Below are 23,430 nucleotides of genomic sequence, written 5' to 3'. Positions count from 1 at the left end.
GGTTCCAGGTGGAGCTGGGCTTGCAGCAAATCTTCCAGTGTCTCCTGCTGAGGCAGTCTGATCGAACGGCTGCTCCCAGATGACATCTGAAGCGAGAGGAAGCCCTTTCTAGTCATTCTTTCTAATTGACTGTGAAGACGCTGTAAATCAATACACTAAACTTGTTTATCTTTCATGTAGGACTTCCAGGAGTTGATGCAGCGGTAAGTGTCTGGAATTCATTCTTGCGTGGCACCTCTGTGGTTCCCTTCTTTGACATCCCTTGTGTCCTTGGTTTCACCTGGTGGCAGGTGTGGGTGTGTGGCTTTTTCAGCCCAAGGGCCACATTCATTTTGGGGCAACCGCCCGTGGCCACATCCCAGTGACAGGCAGAGCCAGAGGCAAAAGTGGACAGGGCAGCAATAAATGCAAAATGTTCTTTTGTACAGAAGGCCACTATTTAAACACGGCCACAAATCCCTTTCTCTTCTCCATCCAGGCAAACGATAGTCATTTTCATAGGTCAAGCACACATTCCAGCCAAGCCAAAACACCCCAGAATGGTGTGAAGGGAGACCATTAAGGGGGTGGTCTAAGGAGAATCTCATTGGCCACATAGACAGCTTTTTTGGAGGGAGCTCATTTGACCTCCAGGACTGAGGTTTCCCACCTCTAGTTTGGCCCCTTAGTCCTCATCCCCAACTTAATGCAGCTCAGTTTTTTAAAAAGGCTATTTTCCTGCATTCACATTACTCTCCCATCTACATAGTCTATGGTGCGGAATCATTGCTTTTCCACAATCGGGTGGGCATGAAATTAAAATGGCGGCTCCATGCAGCACTTAACATAGATCTAACATAATGTCAAGTACCTTCCACATGGCCAAAATCCTCCTTTCATATTTATTCTGATGGAACACATGTCAAGCCACAAACATTGATCCTCCAGTTTGCTCTTGCTTAGTTGAAAAATGTGGCTTCTCTTTGAAAGTTAGTGGCTTCTCCAACCAGTTCTAGGGCTTGCCACAGATCAGCCTGGCCTCTTTTTGGGGGGGGGGGGCAGGGGGCAACATCCTGTTAGGAGCAACAAGCAGGAGTAATACAGTGGGGCAGATCAGCCTTTTCCAGTAAACAGGGGCTTCGTGTTTTCTCAGAGCCAAAGACTCAATAGAGGTGGAGGTGGGAGAAGATGACAACAATGCAACTGAAGAGGAAGATAAGTCGTCTGATGAAGAAGAGGATGAAAGTAGTGAAGAGGAGGAGGAATATTCTGAAGACGATGAGAAAAAAGTGCCATTGAGTTTTAGCGAGCTGATTAAGAGGTAAGTGTCTAGAACTCATTCTTGTGTGGCACCTCTCTAAAGGTAAAGGGACCCCTGACCATTAGGTCCAGTTGTGGCCGACTCTGGGGTTGTGGCGCTCATCTCGCTTTATTGGCCGAGGGAGCCAGCGTACAGCTTCTAGGTTATGTGGCCAGCATGACTAAGCCGCTTCTGGTGAACCAAAGCAGCGCACGGAAACGCCGTTTACCTTCCCGCTGTAGCGGTACCTATTTATTTACTTGCACTTTGACGTGCTTTTGAACTGCTAGGTTGGCAGGAGCAGGGACTGAGCAACGGGAGCTCACCCCGTCGCGGGGATTCGAACTGCCGACCTTCTGACCAGCAAGCCCTAGGCTCTGTGGTTTAACCCACAGCACCACCCGTGTCCCTGGCACCTCTCTAGTTCCCTTCATTAACATTCATGTTCCTTGTTTCCTTGGTTTAACCTGGTGGCAGGTGTGGGTCTGAGGCAAAAGTGGACAGGGCAGCAATAAATGCAAAAGGTTCTTTTGTACGGAAGGCTCCTTTTTACACATGGCCACAAATTTCTTTGTCTTCTCCAGCCAGGCAATAGATAGTCATTTTCGGAGTTCAAGCACACATTCCAGCCAAGCCAAAACACCCCAGAATGGTGTGAAGGAAGACCATTGAGGGTGTGGTCTGGGGAAAATCTCATTGGCCACATAGACAGCTTTTTTGGAGGGAGCTCATTTGACCTCCAGGGCTGAGGTTTCCCACCTCTGGTTTGGCCCCTTAGTCCTCATCCCCAACTGAACGCAGCTCAGTTTTTTAAAAAGACCATTTTCCTGCATTCACATTACTCTCCCATCTACATAGTCTATGGTGCGGAATCATTGCTTTTCCACAATCGGGTGGGCATGAAATTAAAATGGTGGCTCCATGCAGCACTTAACATAGCTCTAACATAACTTCAAGTACCTTCCACATGGCCAAAATCCTCCTTTCATACTTATTCTGATGGAATACCGGTCAAGCCACGAACGTTGATCATCCAGTTTGCTCTTGCTTAGCTGGAAAATGTGGTTTCTTCTTTGAAAGTTAGTGGCTTCTGCAACCAGTTCTAGGGCTTGCCACAGATCAGCCTGGCCTCATTTTTTGGGCGGGGGGCAACATCCTGTTAGGAGCAACAAGCAGGAGTAATACAGAGGGGCAGATCAGCCTTTCCCACTAAACAGGCGCTTCTTGTTTTCTCAGAGCCAACGACTCAACAGAGGAGGAGGAGGAAGATGACAACAATGCAGCTGAAGAGGAAGATAAGTCGTCCGATGAAGAAGAGGATGGAAGTAGTGAAGAGAAGGAGGAACATTCTGGAGACGATGAGAAAAATGTGGTGCCAGTGTTTCCATCTCTCAAGAAATTCAAAGTGGCATTGGATTTTGAAGCTTGGGGGAAACTGTTGCAAGGTTTCGAACCCACGGAAGGGAACTGATCTCACTCTGCATTCTCACACTGTACAGAGTGTAAGTTTTCTCACTCTGCCTTTATGCATTATACTCAGAGGGAGGGAGCTGTACCATACTGCATAGGGCAGCATAAGGGAGAGGGTGTCCCAGCTGTGTATTTAGAGGGGGAAAGACTTTTGTGTGGTTTTTAAATATAATTTTTATTAGTCTTCCATTTAATAATATATAATCACATCATTGCTATCCACTTTACCTCTCTGGCTCTTTTGAGCCTATAGACTTCCTTCCCTCCCGGCTCACAGCTTTCAAAGTAAACCTTTATATCTTTGCATTTTATACATTTTCCAGTTCTGATTAGCTCATTACAAGTCACTGAAATTTATGTTAAAATAAAAAGGGAGAAAATTCTTCACTACGAGTCTTCAGACAACCCTGCTAGTGATGTTAATCGCTTACAGTAATCTTTCAGATATCGTATAAATGTACTCCCGTCCTTTTGGAATACTTGATCTTGCTGGTTTCGGATTCTTCCTGTCAGCTTTGCCAATTCCACAAAGTCCATCATCTGCCACTCTTCTTTTGTTGGCAGTACTTGTTGTTTCCATTTTGGGGCTGGGAGAATTCTTGCCGCTGTTGTTGCGTACATAAACAGTCTTTTATCTTCCTTTGGTATCTCTCTTCACCCACTGTACCAGAAAATAAAACTTTTGAACTCTCATTCTTGGTCTGGTTATATGTCCATATATTCCCTTGCAAAAAGAAAAAGAAGACCACAGGCTGTTTCTTGGGGCTTTCCACCTTGGCGCACACACCACAGGGCTGTTGTTTAAAGTTCACAAACCAGTTCCGATCCCCAAACCAGGGCCTAACATGCACACATGTAACCCTGCTGTTACTGCTGCTGTAAACTGTTTATAGTGGTGAGTTGCGGCACCTCTTTTTCTAGAAAAAAATAGCACTACACAGCATGTAGTTAAACCAACAGAGTTCCTGATGGGCCACTTAGAGAAGGTAGTCAGTCAATATCACAGAGGCAAACAAGCCTTTCAGTAGTCCCGATCCTGCAATCATGCGATAATAGAAGCTCCAACTGTAGCAATTCTTAAACAGAGAATATCTAATGGAAACACACAGAAATTAAAAGTCTATCACTGTTGCATGAACAAAATTAGACAAAATTAGACAATATGGTCCATTGGTATTGAAAGAGACAAACAAGCCTTTCAATGGATGATCAAAAAAGGTAGAATGGTTCTAACAGGTACATCAAATAGCATAAGATCAGCACTCACTAAGAAGCGTAGAAAGCTGATACTGGGGGCCGAATCCTAGAGGCATTATATAGGCCATCCCGAGAGTGCTGAGTCATGTACAAATTCAGAAAATTTAAAGATACAGAATCCAACAATTAATGCAGTGAATGATAGCAGTAGCAGTAGTAGTGAATGATAGATAACACCAGAGAACTGCCGACATTTTGGTATGTGGACAGTACGAGGGGGGGAAGACTTTTATATTTTATTTTTATGTGAGTACCTGATAACCCTCCCCCTCAAAAAACTGTCTTGACGACTAATTTACAAGTGGGAGTGAAAATGAACTGTGTGGAAATAATTATATGTCTGTGAAAGATTTGGAAACAAGTGAGTCTCTCTCAGTGACGCAGTAAGAAATGCTTCGATGCGTAGGCAGATCTCGGCTGCAAGATGGATGGTCTAGGGAGGAAGAGCCGCTTGGATATCAGGCTGGAATCGTAAATCAGAAAGGGCTGTTATCCTCCTGGAAGACTAATTATGAGGCAGTGGGTCTGGAAAATAAACGAGTGGACATTCAGACTGTATTTCACCGGAATGACAGGATGGAATGTCTGCTCGAAAACATGATGGTTGGATTTGTGGACATATGAGAGAGCATTATAAAACCCACACAGAGGCAAAATAAGACTGTTCCTTTTAATCCACTTGTGGAGAAAACTCGGAGGTGACAGAAAAGGAAAATGAATAAATGACAAATATGAGAAGATGGGACTGGAAACATCATTGCAGTAAGGAAAGCAGCACGAATTTGGATCTTTGGATTCCTGACGATCGAGGAGCATGGGTACCCCCCACAAAAAAAAAATAATTTGGAAAACATTTGGATAATTTGGACTAATTGGTATGATATGTTTAATTTGGCAAATGGAAACTTAATAAAAATTATTGGGGGGGGGGAATAAAGATACAGAATCCAATAATTAATGCAGTGAATGATAGCAGTAGCCATATAATCAGAACAATTAAATGAAACAATTAAAGTCTAATTCCGTGTTCAAACCCCCAGGATACAGGGATTTGAATAAGAAAATTAATTTAGTTTCTTGTTGGTGTAGCAATCTTACGTAATCTCTCCTCACCCCTAGTTGTTTCTGATTTACCCAAAGAACCATGTAAAGAAGGTCCATGTCTCTCTGCTGGTGTGTCACAAAATGCTCTACGAGTGGTGCATCCATAACTCAATTTCTAATGTGGGAACGATGCTCCCCTATCCGAACACCGACCACTCGTGTCATTGATTCAATATAGAGTAGATTGCACAGGCATCTTATTAGATATACAACATCTTTAGTCTGGCAGGTGCTGAAATGACGGAAACCCAAGTGGGCAGAGTGGTGAAGTTGCATTTGGGCTCTGCTCGAAGGCTTCTCCATCTGGCTGGCCACTGTGAGAACAGAATGCTATGCTAGACAGGCCACCGAACCAGTGTTCCTCCTTAGGTTCTTATGACCTCTCAAGCACCACTAGCCTCCATTGGTAAGATGGCCCTAACTACAGCTCCCATCATCCCTAGCTAACAGGACCAGTGGTCAGGGATGATGGGAATTGTAGTCCCAAAACAGCTGGAGGGCGAAGTTTGCCTATGCCTGGATTACATCACCACCCCTTGTCACCCTCTGTTTCAGAAGGCCCTTTTTCCTGTGGTGTCATCATGCCCCCTGTAACCCTGGCAACCCCCACTTCACAGATTCAATGACCTTCCCTTGAGGGGCTCATTACTGGCTCTCAGCACCATCGGTTCTTCAACAACTCACCCCCCCCCAAGTAAACCATCACCAGACTAGCCTCCAGTTGTTGTTTAGTCATTTAGTCGTGTCCGACTCTTCGTGACCCCATGGACCAGAGCACGCCAGGCACTCCTGTCTTCCACTGCCTCCCACAGTTTGGTCAAACTCATGCTGGTAGCTTCGAGAACACTATCCAATCATCTCGTCCTCTGTTGTCCCCTTCTCCTTGTGCCCTCCATCTTTCCCAACATCAGGGTCTTTTCCAAGGAGTCTTCTCTTCTCATGAGGTGGCCACAGTATTGGAGCCTCAGCTTCACGATCTGTCCTTCCAGTGAGCACTCAGGGCTGATTTCCTTAAGAATGGAGAGGTTTGATCTTCTTGCAGTCCATGGGACTCTCAAGAGTCTCCTCCAGCACCATAATTCAAAAGCATCAATTCTTCGGCGATCAGCCTTCTTTATGGTCCAGCTCTCACTTCCATACATCACTACCGGGAAAACCATAGCTTTAACTGTACGGACCTTTAGGACTAGCCTCCTAAGAACAGCTAAATTCAGGAATTTATCCCTTAGTTTCTAATGTTTTACTGAATCTAGGTGTTTGGGAGCTCTTGCCCCCCCCCCTCCAAACAACCCTATAACAATATTTTACAGTAATATGTATTGCTGAATTTTGTTCCTCAAAATGTGGAGTTTTATCATTACATTCAGTGTGGAATCTGTATCTTTGTGCCATTGGCCATTGAACCAGCAGTGTTCTTCCTTAGGTTCTTACGACCTCTCAAGCCAGGGTTGAGGACTGGCACTGTCGGCTGCCTGCCAAGGCCTCCTAGCCCTGGCTGTGCAGCTTCCCCACTTGTGTTCACCCGCTCAGCTTGTGTCCTACTCTCGTGTAGGACCCTGGCAGAGACACATGCCCGACTGGCATGTTCTCTCCCTCTTGGTCGATTGGGAGCTTCAAAAGCTTTCTTCAGCCCGAATGTCACAGCGACTGATACCAAGAAGCACCAGCACACTCAGGGATCCGCAGAGAATTCGCAGTTTGCGTAACAGAACTCAGTAGCTCAGCATTTTGGCTAATCTGCGTTTATTTACATATAATACACTTGGAGCATTCTGACTTAGCTCCTTCCTCTTTCTCATCAGACAGAAAAGAGAGAGAGAACAAAGGACAACAGTCCCACTTCACGGAATACAGTAACATAAGCATCCTGTCTCTGTCACTTTCCACACTGTGGAATGAAAACATACACCATCATGTGATAGACAACAATCTCATAACTGCAAACACAGAGCAGGGATCCCAACGGCCTTCTCCCTTCCACCCTCAGCAACACTGGACACCTAGGCCCAGAGTGAGAGCGCAAGCAAGCAAGAATGTGGCCGCTGTGGATTCTTTGAGGGGGGTTCATAACTGCCAAGAGTGCTTCAAACGTCTGCGGTGGACGTTATTGATACTATAATCAATATTGGGAAATGTGCAAGTGAAAACGTCCGTCCCCCCCACCAACAAGAACCTGGGGAGCTGTAGTTTGTTAAGGATGCTAAAGGTTGTTAGGAGACCCTTAACGAACTACGATGCTAAATGCAAGAATATCCAGAGCACCAGTCTCCCCCAACAGATAGCTGTCTTATCTTCCATGACTCTTGGGACAGCTCAGTCGGTAAAGCACGAGACTCTTAATCACAGGTTCGTGAGTTCAAGCCCCATACTGGGCAAAAGATTCCATGGCTTTTTTTCTTTCAAAAAAAAAAAAAATAGCACTGGTTTTGTGCTTGAAATCCTTCACCAAGAGTGTCTACCGCCCCTCTAACTACAACTGGCTCCATTGCTGAACTGCTGTTGCAATCGATCAAGAGGGTGTTCTCCTACTGGTTCTTCCTCCACCCCAAATCTACCATCCAGATTCCACACAGCTAAAATGAAACTGAATGTTCTAAGGCAGTGTTCCAGAATCTGATGCCTATCAGATGTTATGGACTACAATTCCCATCAGCCCCTGCCAGCAGTGCAGTGGGAGGCCCCCAGGCTAAGGAAGGCTCACCTTTACTCTGAGGTAAGCCCTACTGGAGTCCATAGGATTGACTCTGGAAGAAGAGCAGTTAGGACAGCAGCCTTAACATTAAAAAGAGATATTTTGCAAACTGCTTACAAGCCTATTCTGACATTAAGCCGGAGATCTTCAATGCATAGGGTTGGGCAATAAGCCACAATGTGTTAGCGTTTAAAGTTTCACTCCTTTCCCTTGTTATTTTAGCTTTAGGTTTTTTTATTTGGGTTTGGGTTAGGGTTTAATAATTAATAGTTTATTTAAAAGATTTCAGTTAAAAAGAAATAAAGTGATGCAAAGGGAAAGAGAAAAAGAAAAGGAAAACGAAAACGAAAAGGCCCCAAAAATTGTAGGAAAAGGGGCCAATATATGAAAATATACAACATACGAAAAATACTTTAGCCTTGGTGACCTTGCCTTATTTGAGAAAAGTGATTTCTACGAAATGGTCAGCCGGCTCGCTGGTCGGAGCAACGGAATGTTGCCAAATGCAAAGGGAGACAGGGCTCCTGCGCCTTTAAAAGTTCCCTCGAAGAAGGAATTTCATACGCTTCACCTGCTGGGCTGGTGGAAGGGGCTATTAATTAGGAGCACAAGGGGCCTTTGCTTCAGCTGGTCGTGCGCGCTCTTGGCTACTCCTGTTCCCTTTGCGTTTTTGCGCTCCCCGCACCTCTTTCCAGAGAAAGAAGAATCGAAAGACTGCAGCTCCACTGAGCCGGCGTCGGGCGGGCAGAAGCGCTTCGAAACAAGGCGCTGCGCGGGTGGGCGCACCTCTTCTTCCCGTTTGAAAGGGCGAGGGGCGCTCGCAGCTGGTTCCCGTCCAGTAGCTGCTCCCGGGGACCATGGCGTCCAACCTGGCTGAGGACCTGCTGTGTCCGATCTGCCTCTCCGTCTTGCAAGAGCCCCACCTGCTGGGCTGCGGCCACAGCTTCTGCCTGTTGTGCATCAAAAGCAGCGTCCCCGTCGGGCAGGGCGCGGGGAGCTGCCCGGAGTGCCGCCGCCCCTTTGGGCCGCAGGAGCTGGCGTCCAACGTGGCCCAGAAAGCCCACCGTCTGGAGCCCGACGGCGAGCCGCTGCCTGCAGCCGCCCGCGACTTCTGCGAGGAGCACGAGGAGCCGCTGGAGCTCTTCTGTCGGCAGCATGGCGTCCCCATCTGCGGGATCTGCCGGGATCTGCCACGCCACCGGGACCACGAGTTCCTGCCGATCAAAAATGCTGCGAAGGACGCGCAGGTCAGTGGCAAGGCTTCTGCGTATTTTGCCGTCGAATACGCGCAGGTAGTCGACGCCAAGGCTTCTTTCTCTGTTCGGAGCCCGGGAAGCGGCTGTAGCAGTGGTGACACGCGGGTCGGGTTCAGACGTGCGGTCCAATCCCGTGCGTGCCTTCTCCACCCCCTCACAGAAGTCGGCTTCGCTTGGGTTAAATAGGGATTACTTCCCAGGTTGCTGCTGCTTCCTTGGAGATCACTTGTAGCCGAGTAAGATGGTCTTCTATGAACACGGTCTTAACAATGACTGTGGAGGCCAATTTTGGATCCACACGTCCTTCCACAATGGGAACAAAGGTTTCCGGGTGGAAGTTGATCACGGTGTGGATTTGCCAAGCGTGCCTTCCTCCTAGCATGTTTCTCCCTTTCGTCCTAAGTTTGAGTGTCTTCAAAGCCCATGACACCTTTGGTAAAGGCTGTTCTCCAACTGCAGCGCTCACAGGCCAGGTGTTTCCCAATTGTTGGTGTTTATACTACATTTTTAAAGATTTGCCTTGATATAGTCTAAACCTCTTTTGTTGACCACCAGCATTACGCTTTCCATTTTTAAGTCCGCACACACAAAAAATGAAGGCATTGCCCCAAGGGGGATTTTGCAACACCAAGGAAAACGTCACAAAAACCTTGTGCAAACTTTCCAGTTCTGCATACCTCTCTTATATCAGGACAAGAAGTTAAAAAATGGGAGAGGGGAAGGTTGGCTGATGGTAAAACCATCTGGTCAGAGGCTAATCCTGGGGTGTGGGAAAATGCAATAGGATATGTTATTTTTATTTAATTTTGTTTCTCGCCTGCCCTTCATCAACAAGGTGAATTTAAAAACTGGTTTTTGTGTATGTGTTTATACTCTTTTAAATGTGGCATCCATTATGTCACACGCAGCACAGCACCTATTTGTGACTGGCCCCCGACCTGCATAACTTTCTCAAAATTCCAGGTTTGCTCAGTGTCCCAGATGGACTAGCAACCCCTGCTGGAACATCTCTCGCTTCTTTTCCCCATAGTCCAACGCTCCTGTTAAAGTAATTTACCCCTCCATTATACTCTTCTAGCCCTATATTTCTGGCCAACCTAGCAGTTTGAAAGCATGCCAAAAAGTGCAAGTAGATAAATAGTTACGGCTCCAGCGGGAAAGTAAATGGCATTTCTGTGCACTGCTCTGGTTTCGCCAGAAGCGGCTTAGTCATCCTGGCCACATGACCCGGGAAAAAACCGTCTGCGGACAATGCCGGCTCCCTCAGACAGTAAAGCGAGATGAGTGCCGCAACCCCAGAGTCGTCTGCGACTGGACTTAACTGTCAGGGGTCCTTTACCTTTTCGTTTTTGTTTAGTCGTTTTGTCATGTCCGACTCTTCATGACCCTATGGACCAGAGCACGCCAGGCACTCCTGTCTTCCACTGCCTTCCGCAGTTTGGTCAAACTCATGCTTGTAGCTTCGAGAACACTATCCAATCATCTCGTCCTGTCATCCCCTTCTCCTTGTGCCCTCCATCTTTCCCAACATCAGATTAAGAGGCTAATCGCAAGCCAACTAGCTAATAAAGCTCCAGGAGAAGACATGATCCCAATGGAGATCTATAAGATAAGACCTGATTTCTGGTCACCCATATTTGCAAAATTGTTTTCATACATTAACAGCTCAGGTCGTATACCTGAAGGGTGGAAGTTGAGTATAATTGCCCCAATATATAAAAAGGGCGATAAGAAAAACCCTGCCAATTATAGACCCATTAGTTTGTTAGATGTAGCCTCCAAACTATATGCCAGGCTCCTTCTTGGGAGACTAGAAGAATGGGCAGAAACAAATAAGGTGATATCTGAAGTCCAGGCAGGTTTCCAAAGAGGGAAATCCACATTGGACCAGTGCTTTGTGCTGAACTTTCTGCTATGTAAATACATCCATAATTTGAAGCAAAAGTTATATGTTGCTTTTATCGATCTAAAGTCAGCTTTTGATACGGTCCCAAGACACGCATTGTGGCAAAAATTGGAAAAGACAAATATAGACCTCCGTTTATTATTTCTCATCAAAACATTATATACTGACACATCAATACAAGTAAAGGTGGATCTGGCTGGCCATCTCACCGCTAGAATTAAGACCACTACTGGAGTCAAACAGGGATGCATTTTGGCACCTTTCCTGTTCAATTTTTATATTAATGACATGGTTAAAGAACTGGAGGGCCCACAGTTTGCCCCTGTCACAATTCTCGACCAAAAACTCTCAGTTTTAATGTATGCTGATGACCTAGTACTGGTATCTAGAACCCAGGTGGGCCTGAGACGGCTGCTTGCAAAATTAAGTTCATATTGCAAGAGGAATGCTTTATCTATAAACTATGATAAGACGCAGGTCATTGTATTTGGGAAGCGTTCTAAAAAGCATGTTTGGCACCTGGATGAACACATCATAAACCAAGTAAATACGTTTAAATATCTGGGATTATTCAGAAAAGGCATCTTGGAATACACAGCTATCCAATATTAAATTGCAAGCCTTTAAATCAGCAAAAGCCATTCTGAAATTCGCTGCATGTAAAGGTGGAAATCTGGTCAACCCGGCTCTATCTGTGTATAAAGCAAAAACAATGGCCCAGATTTTATATGGTGCAGAGGTTTGGGGTACCTCAAAGGTCTCCGGTCTGGAACCCCCACAGAACTATTTTTTAAGAGTTCTTTTAGGTTTACCCAAAGACGTGCAATCTGCCATGGTCAGGTTGGAAACTCGCATGTTGAGCATAGAGAGCCAAATAGATAAAAGAATTCTCTGCTACTGGTTTAGAGTTCAACAGATGGATAACACTAGGCTACCAAAAAAATGCCTGATTGAGCTCTCAAATGGATTACCCCTTAAAAACTGGGTACATCATGCTGCCCAACTGATGGGCAAATATGATCTCTCAGTGACTGAGATTAAAGAACTCCCCTTATATTCACAGAAAAATATTTTTAAACGAACCATAAGGGCAGTGGCAACTAAAAACGATCTAAACTCTATGTGCACATCCACATGCGCCCCATTGTATTTTAAACTTAGAGAGGTCAATGAACACATCTCTTATTTTAATGAATTGACTTTTGCACAGCTTCGAAAAGCTTTTACAGAGCTACGACTAAATACAATAAGCTCTGCTTATAGAGATGGGAGACATAGAGGCATACCAAAAAACGAACGTGTTTGCATAAGGGGATGTTCTGAAGTAGAGGACCTTATGCATTATATCTTGCACTGTCCGTTATATAATGATGCAAGAAAAAGATTTTTGGTACCTATAATGACAGGGTCCCCTGGCCAGAACCCCCTTGATATGATGTTATATCTCCTTGCAGACACAGATAAGTATGTGACCTGGCGGGTAGCACTTTTTGCAACTGCTGCTAGGAAAATTAGAGCAAATTATATAGCCAAGGTAGCCATTAACTGTAAAGGAGATGAATTTATTTGATCCTATCTATCTACCTCAGGCTATGCTCTATCTTTGTCACCAAACTCTGAGTATAAATTGCACACTGTATTAATTGATATTGTTTTTAACATTCGTGACCATGTGATGATTTTAGCTTATGAATTTTACTGTTTAATGTTTTTATTGGTACATTGGGGTACTTTTATAGCTTTGTTTAGAGTACGTAATGTTTTAAGTCTTTTTTTACCAATTCAGTATATTTTCTTTTAATTGTCAAATAATTCTGTGTACATTGCGGCAGCCTTTGGCTATGTGCAATAAAACTGACTGAGACTGAACATCAGGGTCTTTCCCCGGGAGTCTTCTCTTCTCATGAGGTGGCCACAGTATTGAAGCCTCAGATTCAGGATCTGTCCTTCCAGTGAGCACTCAGGGCTGATTTCCTTAAGAATGGAGAGGTTTGATCTTCTTTCAGTCCATGGGACTCTCAAGAGTCTCCTCCAGCACCATAATTCAAAAGCATCAATTCTTTGGCGATCAGCCTTGTTTATGGTCCAGCTCTTACTTCCATACATCACTACTGGGAAGACCATAGCTTTAACTATACGGACCTTTGTCGGCAAGGTGATGTCTCTGCTTTTTAAGATGCTGTCTAGGTTTGTCATTGCTTTTCTCCCAAGAAGCAGGCGTCTTTTAATTTCATGACTGCTGTCACCATCTGCAATGATCATGGAGTCCAAGAAAGCAAAATCTCTGCCTCCATTTCTTCCCCTTCTATTTGCCAGGAGGTGATGGGCCCAGTGGCCATGATCTTCGTTTTTTTGATGTTGAGCTTCAAACCATATTTTGTGCTCTCTTCTTTCACCCTCATTATAAGGTTCTTTAATTCCTCCTCACTTTCTGCCATCAAGGTTGTGTCATCTGCATATCTGAGGTTGTTGATATTTCTTCCGGCAATCTTAATTCCGGCTTGGGATTCATCCAGCCCAGCCTTTCACATGATGAACTCTGCATATAAGTTAAATAAGCAAGGATACAATATGCAGCCTTGTCATACTCATTTTTAGCCCTGTAATATACCTTTTTAGCCTGTATTATATTACTATTTTCATTTATATACCACTTGGTATTTTAAGAGATCTTAAAGCAATTTACAATATAAAAATGTGTGTGTGTACATGCACATACACACACACACACACACAAATAAGTACACATTAACACCATATCACAAACGTATTTCTAGAGTTTCCTATAGCTACCCTTTCTCTCGCCCCCCCACCATGGCCTTCAACCCCCCATGGAAAGGATCCTGATGATATTTTTTTAATGGTTATATGATTTAGTGTATTTTCAATATGTGTAACAAGTGTTGCCTCTCCTGTTTTCCTAAACGAAAAATAGACATGTTTTATGCTCAATGTCTCTGGCTTTCTCTGCTACACAGTGGAAATTGGAGACAACTCTTAGAGAACTGGAGAATTTCCTAAAGACCGCTGGTGAGGCCGAATCTCTTCAGCTAGAAGAAATGTCAGAGATGGAGGTAAATGATATACATCACACAGACCTGTACTTGGAGTAAGTAAAAGATTTCAGTTGTAGGAATGGGGCAAGATGGGTAGGCCAGTTCAAAGGTCTACTCCAAGATAGGTTCAAGGTTGAATTCCTTATGCCAGTTTCTATCTCTTGGCTTAAGGTTAAAATGTAATATTTTCTCTTAAGGCATTACATGCCGTAAATTTCATCCCAGTGGTCCACAACTGTTCCCAGTCAGCAAACATAATGTTATGTCCAACATCTTGTGCCCATTTAATCATAGCTGATTTGACAGTCTCATCCTGAGTGTTCCATTTCAGCAGCAAGTTATACATTTTTGACAAAATCTTAGTTTTGGGTTCTAACAGTTCTGTTTCCAATTTAGATTTTTCCATCTGCGGAACGAATTAAGTTCTTAACCCAAGTGAAATATACTCAGAGTCGCAAAGTGATTTCATGCTCTTTATTCAGCTCATAGTGGTGAGGAGGAATGAATGAATGTCCCCTCAAAGTATCTGCTTTATATACATTATTTACACAATGGGCTGCACATGACTGGCGAATTCCGGAATTCTACTGTAAGCCAATCAGGTTGTGGATTCACTTCTATCTGGAGCATGATTGGGTGGTTCCTGCCAACCAATCATACTGCTGCATTGTTCTAGGACCAATCAGACTGCTGCATTCTGAATCCTAATGTTCTAGGACCAATCAGACTGCTGCATTTTGGATCCTATTGTTCTAGGACCAATCAGACTGCTGCAGTTTGGATCCTATTCAACTCAGTACATAACACCAAGGTACCACTGTATTAGATACCTGAAATACAAAACCAGCCTTGTATTTAAATAGCAGTTGTTATGGTTCCCTATTTACAGTATACCTCATAATATCATGAGGTATAAGTGCACCAGGAGAGTAAGTTAGCAATAGTCTGAAAAGTGTTGGTTTCTTGAGACTCTAGAAGACAACAATACGTGGCTGGCAGTCTGCTTCTGGCTAGGTGGTGGGTCACCTGTTTGCAGGTCTGACTAAAATCAAGCAAAAAGGAAAGAGCTCCAGTCTTGGCTAAACCACCTCAACAGCTGCTTCCTCCATGGAAAGCTTGTGAGTCCAGAATGACTCCCAGGCTGTGCACCTGGTCTTTCAGGGACACGGTTACCCTATTCAGGACCAGCAAACACACATCTTTCAATTAGGCCCATAATTTCTGAGTGAGTGCCATGTTCCAAATGGCTATCTGAATCACCCCTGCGGATCCCTATACAGCGTTGTAACAACTACCGTCCTCGTTTCTGCAAGAAGATCAAGCAGATTCAGTCACCCCATCTGTGTTTGAGTGGGCCTGATCCTCAGTTGCAATAATAAAGCGGGTAGCAACTGCAATTTAGAAGCTGAATATATTCAACGATTTCCATTGTACATTTTAAAAATGGATTTCGTAAATCGGAAGGTATTTGCTGCACGGCTGTTGTTGTTTTTCTCTTTAAGATTAAAAAAAATCCCTCCTTCCTTCTTCGGTTTTTCTACCCCTTGCAGAATTGCACTAAAGACACCTTGAGTCGCATTTCCAGAGAGTTTGAGGCTCTCCACCAGATCTTGCGTGAGAAGGAAGAACGTTGTAAGAACAGAGTCCAGAAGATAAGCAAGAAGAACCTAAAGGATATGCAGGATGCCGTAATACATCTGAAAGACGAAGCATCTTCGTATACAAAGATGATTGCCAGGATTAAAGCAGCATTAGAAACCACAGACCATGTGGCCTTCCTGAAGGTAAGAGCAGATTTTGATGAATGGTTTACCTTAAAAGACTGGATGAGATTTTCAGAGCCAGGGAAGAGCATGGAATCCATTGGGTTCCACAAGTAGGTTATGTGGATTCTTTGGGCATGAGCTGACATGGGGAAAGTGGGTGAGGGGAACATACCGTATTTACTCGAGTCTAACGCACCATCGAATCTAATGCACACCTCAATTTTCAAAACCTTGAAACAAACAAACAAAAAGAGCATTTGATGGTGAATGTAAATGCACCATCGAATCTAACTAATGCGCACCTTAATTTTCACAACGTAGTTGGGCCCAAAAAAGGTGAGCAGTAGATTTGAGTGAATACAGTAGTTTGGCCAGATAATTATAGCTAGCTCTAAGCAATAGTCTTCTCATATAGTATGTATGAGCAATAAGCTTTTTTTACAGGTGGTCAAAGCACGCAGGTGGCGCTGTGGTCTAAACCACAGAGCCTAGGGCTTGCCAATCAGAAGGTCGGTGGTTCAAATCCCTGCGACGGGGTGAGCTCCCGTTGCTCGGTCCCTGCTCCTGCCAACCTAGCAGTTCGAAAGCACGTCAAAGTGCAAGTAGAAAAATAGGTACCGCTCTGGCGGGAAGGTAAACGGTGTTTCCGTGCTCTGCTCTGGTTCGCCAGAAGCAGCTTAGTCATGCTGGCCACATGACTGGAAGCTGTACGCCGGCTCCCTCGGCCAATAAAGCGAGATGAGCGCCGCAACCCCAGAGTCGGCCACGACTGGACCTTTACCTTTACAGGCCGTCAGAAGACTTTTTTTTGCCTGTATCATTTTACACATGCTTGCATTTTTCTTTTGTGTATAGTTGCCCCTTGGGTGTTTCTTTGTAGGCACTTGATAAAGAATCCTAATTATTAGTATAGCCTTGCTTATTTTGTTTGTGCAGATATTTATACCGCTCGACATATAAAGTACTGGAGCGGTGAACACTTCAGGACCCGAAAGCATATGTATGTAATCAAATACAGAAAAACAGTAGAAGTATCTTCAGGAATGTGGAGAAATTGGCTTTGATTGGGCCTGGCTGGACTTGAGGGGAGCGCTGTTAATTCTTCCATGTTTTGAGGGGGCGGTGAAGAGAGGAAGAGCTCACTGACTACATCTCAATTGTTCTCTTTCATGCAGGGCTTCAAGCAAGTGATGTACGAGTAAGTTCATGAATTCATATTTCACCCCTGCGCCATAACATCTTCAGAAAATATCTCTTCCCACGAGACCCTTGGTTTGAACCCCAAAGAAGCCAGATTTAGACCACCAGCCTTCCCATTCAGCCCCTCACAAACCACATCCGCCTGCCCCACACCTGACATCAAAGAATAATATAATATATATAATATTTGTTTATTTATATACCCTGCCCATCTGGCTGGGTCTCCCCAGTAATATTTGGGCGGCCTACAACATATAAAACCCAACAAAACATCAAGCCATTAGAAAACAATATATCCTATACCAAACCGATAAATCAATAAAAAAACCAGTAATAGCAATAATAAGAAACAGTTTACAGTTAATACCCAAATTTAAGTAACCGCCAACCCCAACTAAACATTGTAACCAACACCAACCCAACAAAAGTGAAATGGAGGAATCAAAATTAGACCCATTTAAAATACTTTAGCCAGTTGCCCCAACCCAAGAGTTGTTCCAGCAATGTCCCAGTGGCCTCCCGGGAACCTCTTTTAGCTGTTCAGGGTGGGTGTGGACCCTGCCCCCTAGGCCAGGTGGAAATGGGCCTTGCAGCAGAGAGCAGGTCTTCCCTCCATCGCTCGCGGCAGCAGCAATCGAACGTGACATCCAGCAAGGGGCAGCGAGAGACAAGGCTGGATCCTATGGCTGTTAATCAGGATCTGAACTCGCTGCTCATTTTCTGAAGTGCAAGGAGTTCAATCCTGAGGACCAAGTTTGACAGGTGGGCAGGACCACTCACCTGCTGATCACATGGTTAATTACCTGACGTCCGATGGTTGACAGATGGGTGGTCTCACCTTTCCATTAGATTTGGCCTGCAGGGTTTGTGGGAAGACAAAGATTTGGCCTCCAGCCGAAAAGGTTCTTTTCCCCATCGCTGCTCTGGACAGATGTATGATAAAACTCCAGATTTCCTAGAAAGTAATGTTGACAAGTGCACTTTTTTGTGCATTTTCTCCTTGGCTAGATTGTGCCTTTGGATTCCTCCTACCTGACCCCCAGCAATGTCCATTAACACTTTTTGTCTGAAAAGCACCAGCTAAGGTGCAAATTGCCCTTCTTTATCGAAAGTTGAAACTCTTCATAATTTCCACTCCCTCCATTTTTGGAGAGAGCCGGTAACATGTGTTTTATCATACTAAATGAATAATGTGATGATTTAATTACTATTAGATCTTTATCACACCCTTCCCCTGCCCCTTTATTGTGGCCTTCCTCCCAAATATTCTCAGGGTAGAAGAAATCTGCCTGCAAAAAATAATAATGAGGGGAATAGACCTGTAACAGAGCGGTTCAACAGTGGAACGGTCTCCCTCGGGGGGTTGTGGACTCTCCTTCCTTGGAGGTTTTTAAGCAGAGGTGGGATGGCCATCTTGTCAGGGTCCCTTCTAGCTCCACAATTCTATGATTCTACCTTACCAGGGAGGGTTTTTAGTAAGCATGGGACCACTACTAAGAAGGCCCTGTTGTGGGTTTGTGCCAGCTGGGCAGCACCACCAGCAGCAAGGAAGCCAATTGACCCTTCTTTAACCATGTTTTGTTTAGCCAACCCGCCAAACTATATAAAGTCTGGAGCAGCTGGGAAGCAAAACAAGGTGTGCCTCCGTGAGCCATGGCATAGGGTTAGCATGCAAAATAATCAAGCGGATGTCGTTTGGGGGCTGCTTTGGCTTCTTACTGAAAGGCCTGCAATGTTTTGACCCTTCCTACTGTTGCAGGAAGGGACGCGGGTGGCGCTGTGGGTTAAACCACAGAGCCTAGGACTTGCCGATCAGAAGGTCAGCGGTTCGAATCCCCGCGACGGGGTGAGCTCCCATTGCTCGGTCCCTGCTCCTGCCAACCTAGCAGTTTGAAGGCACGTCAAAGTGCAAGTAGATAAATAGGTACCGCTCCAGTGGGAAGGTAAACGGCATTTCCATGCACTGCTCTGGTTCGCCAGAAATGGCTTAGTCATGCTGGCCCCATGACCCGGAAGCTGTACACCGGCTCCCTCGGCCAGTAAAGCAAGATGCGCGCCGCAACCCCAGAGTCGGCCACGACTGGACCTAATGGTCAGGGGTCCCTTTACCTTTATCTTTACCTTACTGTTGCAGGAATTTATGTATAGGTTGGGGGGGGGGTTGAGCCTCCAGCAGATATCATGCACATGCAGTCCACTACCAAAAACAGCACAATCACTTTTCTGACTTTTGTGATTTGTCCCCGCAAAACACTTCATCACAGTTTCTTCCTATCTATTCAAAGGGCATTTGCTGCACGATACCAAATGTATCACTGATAAATGTATCTATGTACTGGCTCACTTGGAAAACTTCAGAAATTCATATAGACATGTGAGCTCAGCTTTTCAGCAGTCCCTCTGCCTGATACCTGAGTGCCAGACAGGTAGCCATTCCAGAAATAACAAACCCAGATGAAGACAAAAGGGTGTGATTAACTTGGCTGGGAAACAGGGAAATGTAAATATCTTTTTTGTTACACTTGATGGGTGTTTGGTGGAGGGCCAGGAGAACCATGGGGCAGGGTCCAGGATGTTCAGATTACTGCCACCAGACCTCCCCTTTCATGATGTAACCATGATGTATGAGTGATGTAGTTTGGGGGGGTGTAACATAGGGATTAGCAGCTAATAAAAGTTTGGGTTCTCTTTTGTTTGGGGCTTCCATCTTGTTCCACCTTGTGGCAGGTGGGAGTCCTGTCGTGACAGTCTTCAATAAAGACCAAGCCTACTGGCTCCTGTTTTGCTCTGGTATTCCTGGCTGGTGTCCTTGTTTTTTTGCCCAAGGGAGCCCTCAGATTTCTCCGTTAACACTTCCCAGTAGGCAGCCCAAGGCGCTTAGTGGCAAGCGGGGTGTGATCCATGGGGAAAGCCCTCTCTGGCAATCTGGTATACACAGCTGTGTTCTCCTCCCTCAGAACTGCGGTGGGCGAGGACGAAGGAGACAGTGGCGAAGAAGAGGCTGGGCTCGAGGAAGAATGTGACAGCGATGAAAGCGAGAACAATGGCATGGAAGATAATTCTGGTTTGTCCGGTGGCATTGCGATGTCAGCGGCTGTAGCCCTTGAGAAATTTGAGGCCTCGCTGGATTTTGATGTGTGGAAGAAAATTTTGCAGTCTATTGGGCCCAGGGACTGATACCCCAACCCCAACCTTTTATACATAGATGGCCTTGGCACGGTTATCTGCTTGGCTTCAAGTGATGGCCTGTAATTGAACTATAGTACTGACAGTGCTCTGATTTTATTATTATTATTATTCTCTCACCACCCACCCCTTCTCTCTTCCCCATCCCCCTTAATTCCACTAGTGGCACCACTACAATTTTAATGGAGGGTAATATTTTTGGACGGGCTTTATAATAACAATGTGAGGGAACTGGTAGCTTCTTTTGAGGCAGCTATGCTTGCTGTTTTGAAAACACACCCCATATCAGCCTTTGCTGGAACGGTGCCTTTCGAGGGTTTTGGACTACAAATCCCACCAGCCCCAGCCAGCATGTGTTGCCTGGGGCTGATGGGAGTTGTAGTCCAAAACATCCTTTTCCCTCTGAGCAGCAGTGGGGGTGGCCGGGGGGGTGGCGAGCATTGACAGCTGTGTGGGGAAAGGTGTGGTCTTGCCCAAGGACCCCAGACGTGGAAGCTGGCACTGCCAGCAGGTATTATTTCATTCATTCTTGGCAAACCCAAGCATGGGCATTAGATGGCATACACTTTGGCAGATGTGGAGAACCTTTTGCCCTCCAGATGTTGCTCAGCTACAACTCCCAGCATCCCCCTGCTAATATGATTGGCAGCTAGGGATGGTGTGAATTATGGTTCAGAAACCCCAGGGGCCAAATGTTCCCCATCCCTGCTCTATAGTATTTTGTAAAGTTAGTTTCATTTTTTAAAAAAAAGATTCCAAAATCTGCATGAAACATTCCGATTTGCAGAATATCACGTTCCTATGACTCGGCCCTCTGAAATGACCTGTATCCTCTGTTGATTTGTCTTGTTTCTACCTAATTACTGAATACTTTTTTAAATTGTGATTTATTGAAATGTTGCATTGTTCGCCAATGACGTTGGAAGGAACAGAATATAAATAAAGATTTCTCCACACACACACACACACACACACACACACACACACACACACACTAACCACTCCTCACAAGAAGATCCCAGGATCAGCTTATAGCACAGAAGCACAACACAATTTGAATAATAGACAACAACTTGCCTCTCCCTAACCCCAAAATGATAATTCCATGCTGGAAGGAGGACACTGATATTGTCAAAGAGCAGAGCCAAGTAGTGTGTCTTCAGCAATGAAACCGAAGCTGTGAGCTGTACTTCTCTGGTTGTGCAAAAAAGGGTCCTTGTAATTTCTGCCTGGCTTCTACATTTTTTGTCCTCATTGGTCCATTTGACCTTAACAACCTTCAAAGCAAATGGTCCTGTCTTTCCCCCTTTTTTTCCTTTTTGGCAACTGCCATGGCCAATTTTGGAATAACCAAAGAAAAACCAAGTGAACTGAACCTTTCCAAAAGGGATATTTTAAAGCCTGTATCTTTGTTAACCCAAAGATTGCATGATCCTTTTGTAAGGAAACCATGCATTTTAATTTTTAAGTCATTTGGAACCTATTTTCTTTGTTTTACTGCCAGCAGATGGAGCCTTGTTTGCTGTAATTTCTGGAGACTCTGAGTAAAATATTAACTTATATGCCAAACTAAGTGTCTGTGATTTATTCTAGCCTAAGTGTTTTGCCAGGGGACACGGGTGGCGCTGTGGGTAAAAGCCTCAGCGCCTAGGGCTTGCCGATCGAAAGGTCGGTGGTTCGAATCCCTGCGGCTGGGTGCGCTCCTGTTGCTCGGTCCCAGCGCCTGCCAACCTAGCAGTTCGAAAGCACCCCCGGGTGCAAGTAGATAAATAGGGACCGCTTTCTAGCGGGAAGGTAAACGGCGTTTCCGTGTGCAGCTCTGGCTCGCCAGAGCAGCGATGTCACGCTGGCCACGTGACCTGGAAGTGTCTCCGGACAGCGCTGGCCCCCGGCCTCTTGAGTGAGATGGGCGCACAACCCCAGAGTCTGTCAAGACTGGCCCGTACGGGCAGGGGTACCTTTACCTTTTTAAGTGTTTTGCCAGGAAGTTTTGTTTCATAGCTCCCTGATAAACGTGCATGGGGAAGACATTTTTATTTCAGCAGGCATTCTGATTTAATGATTAATTTTAACAGATGTTATAGCTCGTGTATCTTTTTTATATAACCTTATATTACTGCACTATTAACCCTCAGCTGATTGAAACGTAATGAAGGAGAAGGAATAGCATTGCAGAACCTCAGCTGGCATTAGTCAGTTTCTCTGCAATATGAGTGAGCGAATGATGTCAATTTGAGGAAAAGCCCCAGTGTGCAAATCGCCTCAGTAACAGGCAAGGCTCAAACTGACTTCATGTGAATGACTCACCTCTCATTTGTTAGGCAAGAGCGACAATATTTCTGCACCTCCTGATAATCATGTGACTTGTGGCCTAAAAGTGTCAGGGTGGCAGACTTCTTACATCAGATAGCTTCTTGCATTGTAGATCTTGAGAAATGGAAATGTTATGACCCAGCTCAATAAGAAGCCAGGAATAGAAAGTTGTTTTGGATCTTCTCCTTCACAGCCGGCAGACTAGATTCCGTTCATCTGGAATTCTGTGCTAAAATCTAAATTTACAGTAAGGTAAAGGGACCCCTGACCATTAGGTCCAGTCGCGGATGACTCTGGGGTTGCTGCGCTCATCTCACTTTATTGGCCAAGGGAGCCGGTGTACAGCTTCCGGGTCATGTGGCCAGCATGACTAAGCCGCTTCTGGCGAACCAGAGCAGCGGACGGAAACGCCATTACCTTCCTGCCGGAGTGGTACCTATTTATCTACTTGCACTTTGATGTGCTTTCAAACTTGAATTCCCCCCACAAAATACTGAGAGTCACAGCAATTTTTAGCAGCATTTGCATTCTCTTTCTCCTGCTTTCAAGGCAGGAGCTTATAGCTGCCATATAAATCTAATAAATAAAAATACATCTTCACGGATGCTGTAGTTTCTGATGTGAACCCAGCAGAACCTCAGAACCAGCCAGATGCACTTAGCAGGTCTGCAAAATCTATTGCTGGTCCTCCAGTGTCAGGAAGTCAGTCCATGTTTCTTCATTGCCTTGACAACGAAGACAATGAGTAATAATATGACCACACATCTAAATCTCAAGTCAGCTGTAGGTTTCCTTGGGTTTCGCGTTCGTGTCAGCTGTTTTGCAGAATACATTTCTGAGTAAGTACAAATGGGAGTTTTCAGAAAGGAAGTTGTGGTTTCTGTCAACCCCTGGCTCCTTGCTCCCCATCTGATGCTCTTTTCTTGTCAGCACAAAATCAAATGT

General features: G+C 45.1%; 2 protein-coding genes across 4 annotated transcripts in view; both read left to right on the top strand.

The window, feature by feature from the left end:
• Window positions 1-3,442, top strand: part of LOC310756952 (nuclear factor 7, brain-like) — a 37,529-nt gene extending 34,087 nt beyond the window's left edge. Inside the window, exons 4-6 of one of the 3 annotated variants that reach the window (XM_083601933.1) lie at window positions 181-203; window positions 1,133-1,300; window positions 2,516-3,442. In XM_083601933.1, coding sequence (XP_083458059.1) covers window positions 181-203; window positions 1,133-1,300; window positions 2,516-2,750 — 426 coding nt within the window. In that variant the 3' untranslated portion in view covers window positions 2,751-3,442. The remainder of the gene's footprint in view (window positions 1-180; window positions 204-1,132; window positions 1,301-2,515) is intronic. The other 2 variants (XM_083601932.1, XM_083601935.1) reach the window with 2 other exon arrangements.
• A 4,233-nt stretch (window positions 3,443-7,675) lies between these two features.
• Window positions 7,676-21,741, top strand: LOC310757117 (nuclear factor 7, brain-like). The gene is made up of 5 exons (XM_083602310.1): window positions 7,676-9,049; window positions 13,943-14,038; window positions 15,571-15,804; window positions 16,962-16,984; window positions 19,944-21,741. The coding sequence occupies exons 1-5, from the start codon at window positions 8,660-8,662 to the stop codon at window positions 20,161-20,163; spliced, it is 963 nt and encodes a 320-aa protein (XP_083458436.1). The 5' UTR covers window positions 7,676-8,659; the 3' UTR covers window positions 20,164-21,741.
• The last annotated feature ends 1,689 nt before the right edge of the window (window positions 21,742-23,430 follow it).

The sequence above is a fragment of the Podarcis filfolensis genome (assembly GCF_964270895.1).
Source record: "Podarcis filfolensis genome assembly, chromosome: 2".
Classification (NCBI taxonomy): domain Eukaryota; kingdom Metazoa; phylum Chordata; class Lepidosauria; order Squamata; family Lacertidae; genus Podarcis; species Podarcis filfolensis.
Note: the sequence above shows the minus strand (reverse complement) of the source record. Positions and strands in the feature narration are given on the sequence as shown.